Source organism: Podarcis muralis, chromosome 3 (assembly GCF_964188315.1).
Source record: "Podarcis muralis chromosome 3, rPodMur119.hap1.1, whole genome shotgun sequence".
NCBI lineage: Eukaryota > Metazoa > Chordata > Lepidosauria > Squamata > Lacertidae > Podarcis > Podarcis muralis.
The window spans coordinates 92,663,384-92,681,474 of record NC_135657.1 but is presented as its reverse complement, the minus strand read 5'-3'; the positions used below and the strand labels follow the sequence as shown (position 1 = coordinate 92,681,474).

The 18,091-nt window shown below is 41.5% G+C and overlaps 1 protein-coding gene across 2 annotated transcripts in view; it reads right to left on the bottom strand.

Annotated features, from left to right (window-relative positions):
• Positions 1-18,091, bottom strand: part of ADAM17 (ADAM metallopeptidase domain 17) — a 27,977-nt gene extending 9,886 nt beyond the window's left edge. The window contains exons 1-13 of one of the 2 annotated variants that reach the window (XM_028722511.2): positions 17,699-18,091; positions 9,980-10,112; positions 8,925-9,058; positions 8,341-8,429; positions 7,751-7,922; positions 6,404-6,534; positions 5,058-5,147; positions 4,398-4,511; positions 3,491-3,635; positions 2,396-2,484; positions 1,458-1,610; positions 662-861; positions 46-149 (exon numbers count right to left, since the gene is read on the bottom strand). In XM_028722511.2, the coding sequence (XP_028578344.1) occupies positions 46-149; positions 662-861; positions 1,458-1,610; positions 2,396-2,484; positions 3,491-3,635; positions 4,398-4,511; positions 5,058-5,147; positions 6,404-6,534; positions 7,751-7,922; positions 8,341-8,429; positions 8,925-9,058; positions 9,980-10,112; positions 17,699-17,858 (1,714 nt within the window). In that variant the 5' untranslated portion in view covers positions 17,859-18,091. The remainder of the gene's footprint in view (positions 1-45; positions 150-661; positions 862-1,457; positions 1,611-2,395; positions 2,485-3,490; positions 3,636-4,397; positions 4,512-5,057; positions 5,148-6,403; positions 6,535-7,750; positions 7,923-8,340; positions 8,430-8,924; positions 9,059-9,979; positions 10,113-17,698) is intronic. The other variant, XM_028722512.2, reaches the window with a different exon arrangement.

Sequence of the window (18,091 nt, the reverse complement as noted above, 5' to 3'; positions counted from 1 at the left end):
GTAAGACAAAAAGTGAATGAGTAACTAACAACTACAGTGATGTACCTGTGCAATAGGACTCTCCTTTACAGGTGGCATTGATGGCTTCCTGGCACTTTTTCTGTGCGCTTTCGAACTGGCATCCTTTACAACAGGGGCTATTGCGATCACTAGGGGATGAGAAGGGAGAAAGAATAAACTTAGACATCTGAATATTCAGGATTACAAACCCAAAGTAGTAGCAGAAAGAAGGGTCAGAAATGTCTCTTTATCTCTCTCTCTCTCTCTCTCTCTCTCTCTCTCTCTCACACACACACACACACACACACACACACACACACTGCAGTTCTAAAATATTTATCTATACACTTAATTTAGACATGCAATCACCAATTACCCCACCAGTAATAAAAAGGAGGCATAATACTTAATTACATCTTTGCTACGAGTTAAGTAGCTGACAACCAACAATTCAATAATGCAGACATATGAACTATCAGAGTTCATTCAAAGGACTAGCCTCTTGTTCACTAAACTCATGTCACACAATGTATGTTATTAAAATAAACAGCATCATAAAAGTAAACAAGCATAATCATGTGTTTCCTCAACTATGAAAAAAAAGAAAACAAACTCTCTTGCCAGCCCCACATTTCCCACTTTTGTAGGAAATATCTTTCACCTGCATTTGGCATTTGGCTTCAGCTTGCACTCAGATGTGCAGCAAGGATCAACATGCAGACGCAAGAGGCCTGGGTCACATTCCTCGTCTTCATCCACTCTGGAGTTGCCACATACTTTGTTGTTGCGCTCTTGGAAGCATTCTGGCGCCTTGGCTTCAATAGTCCGAAGGATGGATTCTTTACTGCAGCTTGAAAACATCTGAAAGTGTCAATAAGAAGAGGAAGAAACAAATTAGTGGCGAGAGAGCTACTAATTCAGGATTGTGCGAACCTATACATAATTATTAGTTTTGCCGCACAAGTGCAAAATATGGTATGGAATTCAACTGGTAATTTTTTTTATTCCTTTCTCATCGGCAGCCTTCTTGCCTGCAAATTCAAAGGAAACAAGTGTATCTGGTGAAAACTCAGAAAGCAGAGTAGACACTTTGGTTGGCATATAACTCCCATGTATACTAGGTCTTAGCCTTCCTCTTCCATCCACAACCTGATCTACAGCTTGACATCTTTTCCTCTGTCCATTCCTTTTCTTAACCTCTGCCACACTGGTCCTTCCTTACAAAATAATTTTTTTTTAAATAGTTTGACAATGCAAATATTAAGTAAAATAATGACCTCCAGGTTCCTTCCCTTTTCCATTCAACACTACCATATGTAGGGAACCAAGTTGCCTACATAGGTTTGTAATATATGCATGCACACACTCATACGTGCGTGCGCGCGCGCACACACACACACACACACACACACACAGGTAGAGAGAGAAAGAGAAAGAAAGATGATTTTAAAAAATACCTTATTGTTTTCATGATCACCACTCACAGCAATTGGGTACATAACATATTTTCCTCCCTGATCTTCGGTAGGGGCACATTCTGGCAAGCCATCAGGATCATGCTCTGCCCCAAAGTTGTGTCCCAGCTCGTGAGTTGTAACCAAATCGGCTTCCTTATAAAAATATATACACAAAAGAAGCATGCTCATTTAGGGAAGTTTTTAATGTTTGATGTTTTATTCTGTTTTTAATCTGTTGGGAGGCACGCAGAGTAGCTGGGGCTAACATCACACAGTCTTTTATAGGCTGCCTTTGAGAAGCTAATGAAGTGTGTAGTGCTCTAAATACCTGTATTATAAATGTAAGACTACCAGATAATTTTACTTTAACACAAGAAATGGCCAGATTGCTCACTAGTGGTAGTTAAAGTTCTTCAAATTTTATTGGTGCAGCAAAAGGTGAATATAATTCATAATCATGTCTTCAAGTGGAAGGGGGTGGGCAGTGATGACACAACTGAAAACGGCAGTGCAACACCAGAACTCCTCACTAACCCATGTTAATAAAAGCAAAAAGATGTGTCTAATTGGAGCTAATTAAACAATCCTTTTTGAATTAATACTGGACATGTATGGAGAAAATAAACATTTTAAAGAAAGATGCCCAAAGCTTGCTTTGAAGTGTAAGAGAGAATTTCATCTCACAGCACAATTGGAGAAGGGCCAAGAGACAGATTGACAATGGCACCAAAAGGTCAAAAGCTTTCCAAAGAGGGACAGAATTGCTCACAGAGGTAACTATGGTACTCAAAAATATCAAGCAGGACTTACAGAAAACAAGCTTTGAAACCAACTGAAAATAACCAACTGGACAAATAAAACATAGATCTAATAGGGCATCAACTCAGAAGCTACTAAGGGAATTGTAAGGCATGTTAAGAAACCACTTCCCACAATACCTTTGTAAGGATAGTTTTGCCATAGTTCTTTGTGCTGGTTAAGCCACTGTTGAGGTATACATTCTTTCCAGCATTCGGACTAGGAAAAGCTTTAAAAAAAAAGGTAGAAAATCATGTTACAGCATTTAAGATTCATTTACACAGCCTTGATAACCTTGCCTGTTGCCTAAAATTGAGAACATCTGCAGTCCTCAGTGGCTTATCAGATTCAGCTGAGATGAATACATTCTCTAACCCTGGTGGCGACCCTATGACATGGGTGGCATTCAGAGCAAGAACTGGACAGAAGGTGAAATGTTCACAAGCAGAGACAGGCCTACATTTGAAACCACCTCTTTTGCAAATTATTGCTTCCTGTCTTAGTAGCCTCAAGGCACAACCCCACCAAGTCACTGGGGAGGAACTGCATGTCTATTAAAGCACACTGGAGTGTGTGGACACATACCATGAACTTCATTCTTATAAGCAGTGGCTACGATATGCTAGATAGCTGAAAGACAGACGTTTTGGGGAAATTGAGGTTTTTCTCCAGTTCAAGCCCTTTACCACCACGACCCCCGGGGGAAAAAACCCTCATCTGTATCCTCATTAATGCATAATCTGTCTCTTAACAGTATCAGTAACGCATAGTGTTGGACTGGGGTCAGCAAACTTTTTCAGCAGGGGGCAGGTTCACTATCCCTCAAACTTTGTGGGAGGCCGAACTATATTTTTTTTGGGGGGGGGGGGATGAAGGAATTCCTATGCCCCACAAATAACCCAGAGATACATTCTAAATAAAAGGACACATTCTACTCATGTAAAAACACGCGGGCTAAATTTAGAAGGCGCTTGGGCCAGATCCGGCCCCCGGGCCTTAGTTTGCCCACCCATGATGTGTCCCACTAACTTGGGTACCATGAATGAAGAAGCTATACTGCAAATGCAATAGGGATGCTGAGCAAAACTCCTGCTCACTAGAACAGCCTCTGGATAAGGAGTAAATCTACAGACCACCAACCCGTTTTAAAAGAGTACATATCCTGGATGTACACTTATCTTTAGGCACTTTGACAAACAATAAGCAAACTTGTTAAATGGGAAAAAAAACATTACCTTTGGGGCAGATGCCTCCATGGCTGGTTGGCCTTTGAGATCCGACATAAGCCAGTCCAAGAGTACCCAGAGCAAAGTCTTGGTAGGTAAAGAGATGCGCAAGGCACACGTGAGCAGCTCTGTCTGCTATATCAGCACTGAATTGCTGTGAAGAGGGAAATGTGCCAAACACAGTTTAGAGAAAATTTTTACTCCATAAATGAGACACTGTCGGTTAACAAGCTTTGCAGATTGCAGCATCGTTCAATAGCGATCACCTGGTCCACCATCCTTGTCTAAAAACAGTGACTTGCCCTCAATCATTTTTAAATTGTAGTTACTAACAGGTAGTTTAAAAAAATTCCTGAAATAAAGTACTTGGGTACTTGGAGTCTCCTAGATAAGCCTCTTGGATTAAAATAATTAACGCACAGTATTACTTTTAGCAAGCATGCGGTATTACTTGTAGTAAGCATTCAGTTTATTAGAAAGACAAGCCTTTCTAATAGTGGGGTGCTTACACTGTATCCGGGACGCGGGTGGCGCTGTGGGTAAAAGCCTCAGCGCCTAGGGCTTGCCGATCGAAAGGTCGGCGGTTCGAATCCTCGCGGCGGGGTGCGCTCCCGTTGCTCGGTCCCAGCGCCTGCCAACCTAGCAGTTCGAAAGCACCCCCGGGTACAAGTAGATAAATAGGGACCGCTTACTGGCAGGAAGGTAAACGGCGTTTCCGTGTGCTGCGCTGGCTTGCCAGATGCAGCTTCGTCACGCTGGCCACGTGACCCGGAAGTGTCTGCGGACAGCGCTGGCTCCCGGCCTCTAGAGTGAGATGAGCGCACAACCCTAGAGTCTGTCAAGACTTGCCCGTACGGGCAGGGGTATCTTTACCTTTACCTTACATTGTATCCATCATAGAACCCACGCAGCCTACCTCCAGCAGCTCCTTCACATCCCAAGCATCCTCACGGTCATCTAGAGGACTTTTTGCCATGTTGTAGTGTCTTTCCCCGGAACGTACAGGTTGTGACTCATTGTGAACAATAATCTAGATTCAAAAGATATATAAATAATTTAAGTAATTTAGTTCAGATGCCTCAGTAAGCAATTTTTTTGATACACACACTGCTTTCTCCTTATAATTCAGATGATTCAGAAAATTAGCTCAGAATTCTGCTTACCCTGTGCACCTAATAAGCATGCCGTTAAATGGAATCAGTGCAGAATGCACCTTAAACTTACTGTAAGTTGAACATCCTAGTTATAGGCAGAAAATTTTGACTATAAATGGGGGGGGGGGGAGTGTATGGAAAGCTGCCCAGAATTTCCAGTAAACCAGAAGTTGATGCAACTTTGTATAATTAAACATATCAAGCAAAAAATTGTGATTTACATCGTTCGTGTGTACCATCAGAACTGGATTTCTCTTGATGAAGAATTTTATCAATGACACTCTAGCCTGCTCTTCTGTACTACTATTGACTATGTTTTCATAAGGTCCATTGCATTCAATGGTGTGCGTACGTATACACACACACACACAAATACACTGTGATCAAATCTGAACATTATCCGAAGAGTATTTTCTAAATACCTGATCTATCTGTATGCCATAATCTTTGAAGTCTGCATTATCCCATGATGTATTTCGATAGATGTCATCCACTCTGTCTATTAATTCAATCTAGGCACAGAAAAGGGAGAAGTTATTCAGATCCAGTCTCTTGTCAGTAGATTCTGAAACATATTTTAACACTTGAAAAGAAAAGAAAAACCCAAGGGAAGCTTTCAAGGAGCTTTGAAAGAGGTTTCCAAAGTTCTGTACAAGGGGTGGGGAATCTGTGGCACAGATTGATACAATTCCCATCATTCCTGGTCATTGGCTATGCTGGCGGGGGCTGATGGGAGTCGGAGACCAACAATATCTGGAGCGAGCCAGGTTCTCCACCTCTGATTTAGTAGGCAATACTGCCAATGTTGTTGGTTTGGGGGGGGGGGAGTGGAAGAGGATAAAATTAAAGCAACATGTGCAACCACCATGATCGCTTCCTTTCAGAATACACATTGTTATGATATTTTAAACTGCTGTTCAGCATTTGGAGAGCCCTTCAGGCTAAAACACATTATACAAGATAGTGGGAGGAAGCAGCAAATCAAATTGGATCAACAGTATCCCCAAGTAACAAAACAAAAAAAATTCCTTCCAGTAGCACCTTAGAGACCAACTAAGTTAGTTCTTGGTATGAGCTTTCGTGTTTTTAGTTTAGTAGTTATTTATTGCAATTATTAAGAGCGATTTTCAATTTAATTATTATTTGCTGATGCTTTGAGAGTTTAATTTTATTATGTACTAACAGATTATTGATTATTACTTTTATTCCATATACAGTGGTGCCTCCGGTTATTAACTTAATTTGTTCTGGAGGTCTGTTCTTAACCTGAAACTGTTCTTAACCTGAGGTACCACTTTAGCTAATGGGGCCTCCCTCTGCTGCCGTGCCACCACCAAGTGATTTCTGTTCTCATCCTGAAGCAAAGTTCTTAACCCGAGGTACTATTTCTGGGTTAGCGGAGTCTGTAACCTGAAGCGTCTGTAACCCGAGGTACCACTAAGTTGTTCCATTTTAAAGTTATGCTTCATTGTGACTTTTTGTATTGGATCAGATTATTATACGGTGTGTGTTCCTTGTTGCATATTTTGTTGCTGCAAATCGCCTTGTGCATAGTAATATAGAAAGGCGGTGTACAAATTAAAAGCGAAATGAAATTATTGCACTCTACCCCAAATCAGGCTTTACACAAACACACCCATATCCATAAAATAATACTTAAACATACTCTTCTTATGTCTAACAGTGACATTCTATTAGCTCTCTAACTACAACAGAGGTTTTTTTGACATATTTCATCAAGGAATCAAGAGCAGACAATAACACTTACCAAATAGTTAATTGTAGTACTTTCCTCCCCACGGCCCATGTTCTTAAAGAAGCGATAATCTGCCACCACCAATATCCTGCAGGTGTTCTTCAAGGGGTCTGGGGTGGCTCTTTTTCTTCGAGGGACATCTGCTATTGTGACAATTAAAGAGATACCAAGTTGCTGTCACCATTTAAGACCTGTTTATGTTGAATTGAGTACAGTGGTGCCTCGGGTTAAGTACTTACCGTAATTCATTCTGGAGGTCCGTACTTAACCTGAAACTGTTCTTAACCTGAAGCACCACTTTAGCTAATGGGGCCTCCTGCTGCTGCCGCGCCACCCCAAGTGATTTCTGTTCTCATCCTGAAGCAAAGTTCTTAACCTGAAGCACTATTTCTGGGTTAGCGGAGTCTGTAGCCTGAAGCGTATGTAACCCGAGGTACCACTGTATTACATTAACAGATTATCTTTAAAACCTGTGCCGTATACAAAGTAATTATTTAGCTTCAGTGTTGTAGAAAACAAGGAAACACGTAAATCAAATATAGGGCAACATCGCAAAGCACTTCTGTGGAACCTAGGGCCCCGTTAGGATTTTCAGGAGACATACTGTGTCTTTGAGATTATTTACATTTTTTTAACATGTTGAAAATATCCAAATGTAAGAGGATAAATTTCAATTATACATACCTCTGAATGTTTATTTTTATTTTTTAGCGAAACTAAATGACTGTATTAAAACAACTTCCTTGATAATTTCAATGTACCATATAACATTACTAAATAAATTTTAATAGGAGAAAGATCTCCTTAACTTATGCTTTCAGAAAATGATTTTATTTGCTGAATCTGGTACGTTGTTCAACATTATTTTTATTTTATTTTTACAAACTAAAGGACTGTGATGTATTTTTAAAAAGCAATCACATAACACCATAGCCTGGAAAAGAGCTCTCAGTTCTTAATACACACCAGTATATTTCTAAAGAAGTACTAATTTTTAAATCTCTCTCTTACTGTATCATAAAGAAGGCCAAAGGCAGCAAGTCCATTTATTATTATTCTCATTATTTATTCATTTTTTTATACGGAAATAATTGCTTTGCTTAAGTGTAAGGAAAAAGCTCTCTCCACATCAAAGAGTCAGAATATTCTGGTTTCTCTTCAGATCATATAAATCTTCGGCCCTAATCGTTTTTATGCCTGTCTTAAATAAAAATTACATATAAGTCTCTTTCAGTGTGCTAGGAAGTATGCATTCTGTCTCTTCGGTGTCCATAAGACTCACTTCACTACATGCATTAATGTACAGTAAAAAATTCTAGTTTGATTGCGAAAGATTATTGCAAGCAGTTTAACACTCACCTTTATTTAATTTACTCTCCTTCAGCCCTCCACCCAAAAGCTCCTCCTCCTCTTCCATTTTAACATAGCCACATACTTTTGGGGACTGCAATCGTGAGAAATCCTTGATGTCTTCTGATCTGTAGACCAAAAGTCTTTCATCTTGTGTATTATTGAGAAACCTCCACAAGGGCTACAGGTAGAGAAACAGATGTCTAAGTATGTCTTTCACAGTGTGATCCTATACATGTCTTCTTAGAAGGAAGCTCCCCTGAGTTCAATGGGACTTATCCCCAGATATATATTTGTATATAGGACTGCAGACTAAATAGATTAGTTGACCAAAAGGCCTCAGTTCACCAGCCTCAAGGAACAGCACGGTCAGGACATAAACCAAATGTAAGTTTTGCCTGCATATGTAGTATTTCACATGAGCATCCCAGTCAATATGGCTGTTTCTATCAGTCCACAGAGCCACAGAAAGTTGGCAGAAACATTTGACATAGGGTTAAAACGAACAGCAATTCCATCCCTAGAAATATTAAACAACGGGAAGCAACCTGACTGAAAGTTCATATTGTCTGCATCTAGATTCCAATAGAGAGGTGTACCTCAACATTATATTCTTCTTCATCAGTGTTGATCCTCACTGTGAAGTCGTCTTCACCTATGTGTGCTGTAACTTTGGAGTTGCTCTGACCTGAGGAAAAGAGAGAGGAGGAAAGAAAACTTGGGTACGAACCCAGAGCATCAGCTGTAACATTTAACAACCACTTCCTCCTAGTCACAAGCATATCACTTCACATCTAGCCACACTCATTCCATAGATCAAATGACTTCCGACATCTTTTTGTCCTTAAGAAAAACAGTGCGTGCACAAATATATACTAGAGACGATAGCATTTCAGATCAATTTTTCAAGAATTATTATTTAAACTTCTGAGGTTCTGATTCACACAGATCATCTGCCAACTAGCCCCCAAAGGATTATTTTAAATAGGTATAAACTCATTTACTTCTATGTGACACCATTTGTAAATAGTCTGGTTAGTTTCCTTAAAACCAATAACAATGTCCGAAGTTCTCATGATAATATAGAATGCCAGTTCGAGATCTAATTCAACACTTCTTTATGACAATACAAAAATCCAGTAATATTCGCCCCACCCCAACGAAAACAACTTATTATACTCACCTACAACATGTCCTGTGAAAAATTCCTGCCACTGTACTTGATATTCAGTTTCCTTGCCTTGGCCATTCACTATAAGTGCTTGAAAGTTTTTGGGGAAATGGTCCGCAGTTGAAGTTAAGTATAATTTAAAATGCCTGTAAAAGAATTTGCTTCCATTTCATTTTGAGATTTATATCAGCTATATATTTTTAATGTATCCGAACACACGGAGGTATTACATTTGGTGTCCAAATACATTTAATGGATCCAAATACACTAGGATATTACATTTGGTATCAAGTTGAGCTTGAGAGGTGCTTTGAGTCCCTGAGGCTCAGCACAGCTGTGAGGCCGAACCCTTGTCTCCTTTCCTAGCTCAGAGGCACCTTGAGTCTTTGGACTCAGCCATACAGCTGCAAATAATACGTTTTAAGTGTGTTTTAAGTACAATATACAATGTGACACTAGATAGTGATGGTGAGCCTTATGGAAAATTCAATGTAGTTTTAAAAACACTCTTTTTTAAAAAAGAAGGTTTTTTTTAATGTGTGTGTCGATTCTACCTACTGTGTTTGTTCAAGGGGAGTGCTTAATGCTCTAAAATTCATACATAATACAAATTGAACAATTTTGCTTAAATACATTGTATGTGCTGAAGTGGAGAGTAGATTTATAAAAGAGAGCAGTAGCTGCTGATTGTAATGATTCCACACTCTTAGTTCTTTCTTCCTCTTTGAAGATTTGGTGTTCAGAAACCCAAATTACCACAGTTGTTCCTGTGTATAGCTATTCTACTTTCTCAAAAAAGTCAAATGCATAAGAATTGGTAAACATTCAATAATAAGGGAACGGACACCTTTCTTGGGGCAACTGTACACTACAGAATTCTAATGATAATCTGAATAAATTTGTTGATCTATAGGCCTCCCAACAATGCAAACAAAAGCCAATTACTGAAATTAAAGCAGAACTGAGAAAAAAGCATGCGTAAAAAGAGAAAAAAACACAGAAATCAACAATTTAAAGGGAATCAGTAAGATAATATTAAGTCAAACTTCTCACTAAAGATGCCTCACCTATGCAATGCTGAAAAACTTATGAGTTTCTCTATATGGGATTCTGGTTGCAGGTCTCTTTTTCTTACTGAGTGCTGTTGGATGTTTGACACCGAAAGAATATCATAGTCTGAGAGAACAGATTCCAGATTCTCTGTTGGGAAGAAATAGAAGGCTTAACAAGAGAACAGCTAGAAAAATGTCCTTGTTAGATGTAATAAAAAGACAAGAATTCCCACCACATCAATCAGCCATGGCATGCCTCAAGCTCACACACTCCACTGTCGCTCTACTGCTTTTGCACACATGAAGTAGGCGCTCAGAACTTTAGCTTCCAATTTTAAATGAACCACAGCTCTCCATTATGTTTGAATTTGAGGAGCTAAACTTGAGGGATTTTCACTCTATTTCATGAGAAGCAACAATGATCAAATTGTGGCTTCTGATCCTGGTTCACTACCTAGAGCTTAAGTAATGCACAGCTTCTCAAGTTAAGATGCAGTGGGGAACTGTGGTTTGTTGAAAAACAAAGTAGAAGTTTACAAGCACCTCCTTGCAGCCATAAGAGAGGAGAGGGGAAGAGGAAGTGGAAATATGTAACCTGAGCCTGAGATTTGCTATGGCTTGTTCATATAGCAGGAAACTATGGTTTACATTTATGTCCAAACAGAGTCATAAAATTTGTTATTTTTTGAATTCCCCTTTCCCACTACTTAAATAGTGAACCATTTCATCATTCCAGTCATCAAGTTCCCCTGGATAAAGCATTAGTCTGAATCAGTGACTCAGAAATATAACCAGAGGTTTCTAATAAGATTCAAATTGATTCTATAGACAAGAAAAATCCTGGTGAGTGTGGATTACTATACTGTAGCATAGAAATAAAACAAAATACATCCATTGAAAAAATGCAGATAGATAGATATAGTTCCACAAAGAGCTGAGGAAACACATTCTAATGCATAGCTTTTATCAATAAAGATGTACTAATTCATCTCTCTCTAGTCTATGCCATCTAACCCACTTTCTTCTCCATTTTTCACAAAGCAAGAATATAACCTACCGTACTAACAAATTGATCATAAACAAGAACAATAAAACCTAACGCTTGACACTTTGCTGGTGTTCATTGTGGATAGATATTTTCATCGTGAGGGTTAAAAATATGCAAGAAACTTAGAATCAGCCTATTAGCAGAAATGTTCAACTTCTGTTAAACCCCAAAGGTATTTATGCAAATTACACGTTCAAAGATTCCACTTTGGCCATCCACATCATTAATCATCCTTTGCCAAATGTGTTACTAAGCCTGCCACTGCTTAACTGGCCATCAATCTCTGTATGTAAGCGGCAAATATTAACATCAGAGTTATCCCATTTACACATTATTCCAATTAGTGTACATAAGTACTACAGAAGGCAAGTTTAGAGCCATCATCAGACCTCACAACCACACGTCTTTGTATCTAAGGTAGATAGTATCTAGTTAGGATCTAGAAGTCTCCAGAAAGGCTGATCTATGTCAAGAATCTAAGTCCAGGCAACCACCCCAAGTTAAAGTAGTGCACACTTTCAAAATCCATCTTCCACATGCCTATAGTATCCCAAGACCAATAATATGCCCAAGACTGAAAACCTGATCAAGAAACTACTTGTTATTAATCATAACCTACACTGAGACACGTTAATGACTTATTTACATCTGTTCCGAAGAGCAGCAGTATTTAGATCAGTTCAACTGAAAAATCTAACCATTTCTAACCTTTCCATAACAGTTGGCATTTACAAAAGTAATTGCAAATGGCTTTTATAAATGTTTGCTTGTTTAAACCACTAATACGTAAGGCAAACAAACACATTACGTAAATAAATTAAAAATGTGACATTTAAAATCAATTTGTTTCCATTTATTTTCTGTCCATTTCAGGTATAACAACTGCTGATTTATTACTGCAAGCATAACATTTTAATATTATTTTCAAGGGAAGCAGTTATTTTTAGAATTCAACAACTGGACAAAAGGAGAAGGATATACTTTCATAGCTGTCAACTTTTCCCTTTTTTAAAGGGAAATTCCCTTATTCCGAATAGGATTCCTTACAAGAAAAGGGAAAAGTTAACAGCTATGTACACATTTAGCAGCATATTGAATGCTTTTATTGACACACACATTGACCTCTGTGTTAGCATTTCTTCATATCATTTAATATTTTTAAATGTTTAGATTATACAAAATAATGTCCAAAACTTCACTCCCAGGGAGAAGGTCATGCTAAAGCCTATGGCCAACATGCTAACACTGAGAGTATTCAAATCTGCCACTTACAAGCTCCATCAAAAGTGGTCCCGTCAAGCACCACCACCTGAGTTTTGCAGATTGCATAGCTCAGCTCTAAATAGTCTGAACACTCATTATTTTATTTATTTGTGGCTTAGGGCACTCATATCTACAGGACCGCCTCTCCTGGTATGCCCCGCAGAGGACCTTAAGGTCCACCAATAACCATAGTTTAGAGGTCCTGGGCCCTAAGGAAGTCAGACTATCCTCCACCAGGGCCAGGGCTTTTTCAGTGATGGCTCCGACCTGGTGAAATGCTCTGTCCCATGAGACTAGAGCCCTTCAGGATTTAACCTCCTTCCATCAGGCTTGTAAGACAGAGCTATTCCGCCTGGCCTTTAATTTGAATTCAGCCTGATCTTTTATTTCCCTTCCCTTCTCTTCTCTTCCCTCCCCCTCCCCTTTTATGAAGATCACCCGCTCTGAGACCTCACAGCTGATTTTCCTCTGGCCTCCTCGCTGGCCCAAGTAGGACACCAGCTAGCCCTGGGGATTATCTAATTGATTTTTGAATTTCATTGTATTCATGTTTTTATACTGTATTTTATGCTGCTTTTATAATTAAGTGTTTTAAAGTGTTTTAAATTTGTTGTTAGCTACCCTGAGCCCAGTTTTTGAACCGGGAAGGGCGGGGTATAAATAAAAAAATATTATTATTATTATTATTATTATTATTATTATTAAAGATTTCTTACCCATCCTCCAACTTAAGGTCTCAGAGTTGTTTACAACAATACACAAATCTAAAATCAGGGGAAGCCATAAATCAAGCAACACCATTCCAAATGGAGCAGAGCAGTATAAATCAAGCAAGAGAGGTAGGTCCAACAAAACAAAATACTTTAACTGTCAAAGGCCAGGGTAAAGATAATTTAGAGAATGCCCTTGCATTCAAGCAATAGTGCCTGTTTTTCTTGTGTGGAATATTTTTCACAGGTCTTTTTATTCCAAGCAAGCCCAGAAATAGGTGCTTTAGAAGTCAATGATTTTATTCTCAAGAGAGTTGTGTGGAAACCACATGCCCAAGAAGCATGATGTACACATAACGCAAGTTGTTATACTGGAAGTTATGGCAAAACCAGGAAATGAAACCAGACACTCCACACCCCATTCCAGAGAATTTTTTAAAAGTAATCAGCTACCAGGATTTGCTCCTACAACTGCCTGTCTATTCCTTCCCACAAAATGAGAATACACTCAAGAGCACTAAAAAGATATCGTTCTATGAATATATGTGGCTGCTTTACGCCAAATCAGGTATTTTTTCCACTTAACCCAGCATTGTTTGTCAGCAGCTCCCCCAAGTCTTTGTCAGTCTTTCCCTGCCTTGTGAGACAATGTTCTTCTAAACTAGACTAGGCTTCCTCAAACTTGGCCCTCCAGATGTTTTTGGCCTACAACTCCCATGATCCCTAGCTAGCAGGAGCAGTGGTCAGGGATGATGGGAATGGTAGTTTCAAAATATCTGGAGGGCTGAGTTTGAGGAAGCCTGTTCTAAACAGCGCCACCGGTATCAAACTGAGAACTTCTGCATGCAAAGTTAGATGCTCTTCCACAGAGCTAGTGGCACTTCAACATTGCTTCAGTGTATTGCTGCATGCGAAATTAGGAACTACAAGTGTAAAGACAGTACTGACAATAAAGAGAAAAATTGACTGCAACTTCCTTTCCCTGCCCCAAAAACGGAATGAGCATTTTTTTTTTGTAGGCTGCAATCCAGTGTCACCCCACTCCCCACATGCAGATACAAAATTGAAGCTCTTAGGTGATGAGGGACAGCTGTTTATCACATGGCCACCACTTGCCTCTTACCACAGGAAAAGAGTAGTGCTTCCAATCTTCAGGGGAAGAAAAGAGTGTCATTGTTATACAGCCCAAATGACACCACACACACACACACACACACACACACACACACACACACACACAAGCAAGGTAACAAGAGAGTAGAGTGAACTCCCAAGGTATACAGATAAGTACAAAACATATTTAAGAAAAGGGGAGGAGTAAAAGAAAAACAACCCAAAAAGCTGTTCTACTTGTGCTGGAGCGAAAGAGCAGGGAGCAAATGCAGTATGAGCCACATTTTGACTGTTATAGCCAAATGAGCATCCTGGCTCTTGATTATGAGTGCAGGGAGGAGGAGGAAGCAGCAGCAACAAGAGGCAGGAGTGGTGAAGAAGGGAAAGCTGAAATGGAAAGGACAGTGAGAGGTGGGGGAGAAGCAAGGAAGGAAGAACAACTTGGAATATGCATAGGCTTCTTTCTGCAACATTGTTCAGATTTATTCTGCTTTGCATCACTTTCAAACAGCATGCAGCTTTGATACAGTAGCATCTCCAAACTTCTTTGTAAATGCAACAAATGTAAAAATCCCGTGCTATATTTAATATAATAGTTATAGTTATAATAGGAACACGGAGGAAAGGAAAGCAGAGTAAAGGAAGCGGCAACAGAATAAAGAGGGGAATGACAAGAAAGGAAACAGGAGCCAAGCGGGGAGCGGAGATGGAAGCTAGAGACAGAAGTGAGCATTTGCATGCCACATAGGTACATATCTGGGGCAGAGTGTCTTTAGCACCTTGCCTGCTTGGCAGCCATACAGAAATCTGCACCTAGTTTTCCTTCCAGAGCTACCCCTAGCTGGGGATCCCCTTGGCTTGGCAGCCTCTAGCCTCCCTGATAATCACCAGGGGTTCAGAAATAGCTATTAGGGGGTAGATTCCTATTTCTCTTTTCCATCTTTCAAAGCAGCTTGGTCTGCTTATTTCCTCAGCCTCACTGATCCATTTTGTTTTGTGTTCACCTCCCCCCCCCACACTTCTGCTGCCCTCACTCCCCACCCCAAATCCTTACTATCCCCCTCTCTGCTGCCCCCTCTCCCCACCCCTCAGCTACCACATCATCACCCTAGAGCTAGGAAGTCGCCACACACTGGAGCCAGTTGCCAGTCAAAGGAAATTCTCCTTCCCCTGCTCCTAACAATTCCTTCTCCTCCTTAGGAAAGATAACATCCTGGAGAAGGAGAATGCTGGGAGTTCAAATAAGAGCACTCCTGTTAGAGGCAAAGATACACACATAAACCTTTCATGAACAGTACCAGTTGTAGCCTCCATTACTCATCCATTCATTCATTTGGGAAGAGGATTATTACAACATCCCTGAATTTCTCATAGGTTATAAATAATCAACTCATCACAGGCCCCAATTTCTACACACAATTCACTCACCATCTGCTATGTGGGATACAAATGTAAGTGATGATTCTGAATTGTACATTATTTAAAACATCAATTGTCATTTATCAACAAGAAATTCTACAGTGTATGAAAGTGTGATTATTTATTCACTGAAAATTCTAGGATGGTTTACACTGTTTTCCATAAAAACAAGACATGCCAATTTTACATGCAGGGCTGGACCTTGCCTGAAACCTAGTGGGAAATGATCCCAAAGGTTGTACACCACTGCAGAGAAAGCCCTTCCTCTGGTTGTCATCTGATAAGTTATGCAGGCTGCAGGACAACCAGGAAGGCCTGCTCTAGTGATCTCATAGAACGGGCAGGCCTATACAGGAAAAGGCATGCTCTTAGGTAACCCAGTCCCAGGTTGTTCAGGGCTTTATATGACAGTAACATCAGTTTCAACTGACCCTGGAGCAAATTGGAAGCCAGTGTAATGCTTTAAGCCAGGCGTGTCCAACAGGTAGATCATGGGGTATTCCTGGTAGATCTTTGGCCCCTCAGTGATCTCCTTCACAACCCCCCCCCCAAAAAAAATGAAAGCTCCACATCTCTGGCTTTCCCAAAAAAGCTCCACAACTTTGGCTTCCTAAAAAAAGCTCCACAACTGTGTTCCAACCAACGACAATGGGTAGATCACTGCCAGTTTTTTTATACTGTGAGTAGATTGCAGTCTATTGGGAGTTGGGTGTCCCTGCTTTAAGCAATAGGGGTAACATCCTCACAGCTGGCTGATCTAGTCAGTAACTACACACTGTGCCAGTTACAACTACCAGAACAACCTCAATAAAAGCCCCAATTAGAGCACTTTATTAAAGTTACCAATAGTGAGGTTATCCTGGATGAAGAACTATCATAGCTGGAATATCAGTCAAAACCACTGTGGCCACTTGGACCTCCAGTGACACATGTGGCTGAACCTTCAGGGGGCGTGTAACCCCATCCAGAACAGGCAATCTGCTCAGTTCCCATACACAGCCACCCCTCCAACAAGAGCTCGGTCTTGTAAGGATTCAGTTTCAAGCTTAAGGGCCTTTATTCTGCCCACCACCCATTCCAGGACCTGGTTCAGGACCTGTATGACCAAATCCAATACAGCTATAACAATGAGAGCTTGGCAGTACTATATGCAGCCACAGTTCTTGACTTAGTAATAGTAGTCAAATACAACAACACTTTCTGAGCAGCCCCTTCCTCTGTACAATAACCTTTTCCTCCCACAAAGCACTGAGGCAAACCAGGAACTTCCTCACAGGCTTAACACTACAGTTAATTAACATTCATGCAACATCAGCACTGTGTATCTTTCCTTCCATGCTCCTAGAACAGGGAAGAAGAACATGTGCCCTAGAGAGACATGGCTGGACTACCACTCCCACTGCCCCTAGCCATTGGACACGCTGGCTCTGGGGGGGTTGATGGAAACTGGCAGTCCAACTGGCATCCAGGCAGCAACTTGTTTCCCCAGCCCTGCTCTCTTTCTCAAACTTGGGTGCCCAGCTGTTTCGGAACTGCAATTCCCATCATCCCCTGACCGCTGGGTCCTGCTAGCTAGGGATGATGGGAGTCCCCAAAACAGCTGGAGACCCACGTTTGGGAAACCCTGCTCTAGTGCAATCAGCTTTAAGATTGGCTGGGGTTTTCCCCCTCCCCACCAAACCGAAAGAACTGGGCAGCTTCTCAGTTTGCAGAGTTTCCAAAACCCAGTCACTACACCCACTATATGAATTCAGCAAAGGGGTGTGGGGGGAGTGGGGAGAAAAAAAGACTCAGGCTGCAAACCTTAGGCACGCCAAACCTGGGAGCAAGTCCCCACTGAACGAACTGGGGCTTACTTCCGAGTAGGCATGTTCAGAAGTATGCGACCTGCCCACCCCAAAGCCCCACCAAAGACACCTCGGATGCTGGGCTTTCCTTCTCCAGAGCACAGCTTTCGGAGCAGCCACGAAGCGCAGCCTGAGACTCTCCCAGCACAAACCCCGCCAAACACAACATATCCCATATTCTTCATTTTAAATTTTCTATTAGCCTGAAGAGAGGGGGGGAGCAGGTCTGGCTGGCGGCGCCCCCCCCCCCAAGTTCCCCCCCGCACCCTGAAAGTGCCTGGGGGAAAGAAGGGTCTATGGAAGTCCGCCTCTCTTTCTCTCTCAAATAACTCACCGTATCGCGGCGGCCGGTGCCTGCCCCGGTGCTGTGGGGCGGGCCGAGGGGAAGGGGCGGCCGGGTGCCTCAGCGCCCCCAACTCGGGAGCCCCGAAGACCAACAGGAGAAGGAGCAGGGCGGGGAGCGGGAAGGAGGTCGGCGGCGCCCGGCGCCTCATGGCTCTCCTCCTCCTCCTCTAGCAGAAGGGAACCGCGACGGACAAGCCCTTCCGTTCCCTCTTTCTCTCACATAAGTTTCGGTCCTCTCGCCCTCTTTCTTCTCTCTCAGCGATGCCCAGCTGAGGCCGCCGCCGCCGCCGCCCCGAGTCCGGAAGAACCGCCCGGCCGCCTGGGCCTCCCGCGGAGCATTATGGGCGCGCGAACGCCGGCCGCCATCTTTGTTCCGCTTCGG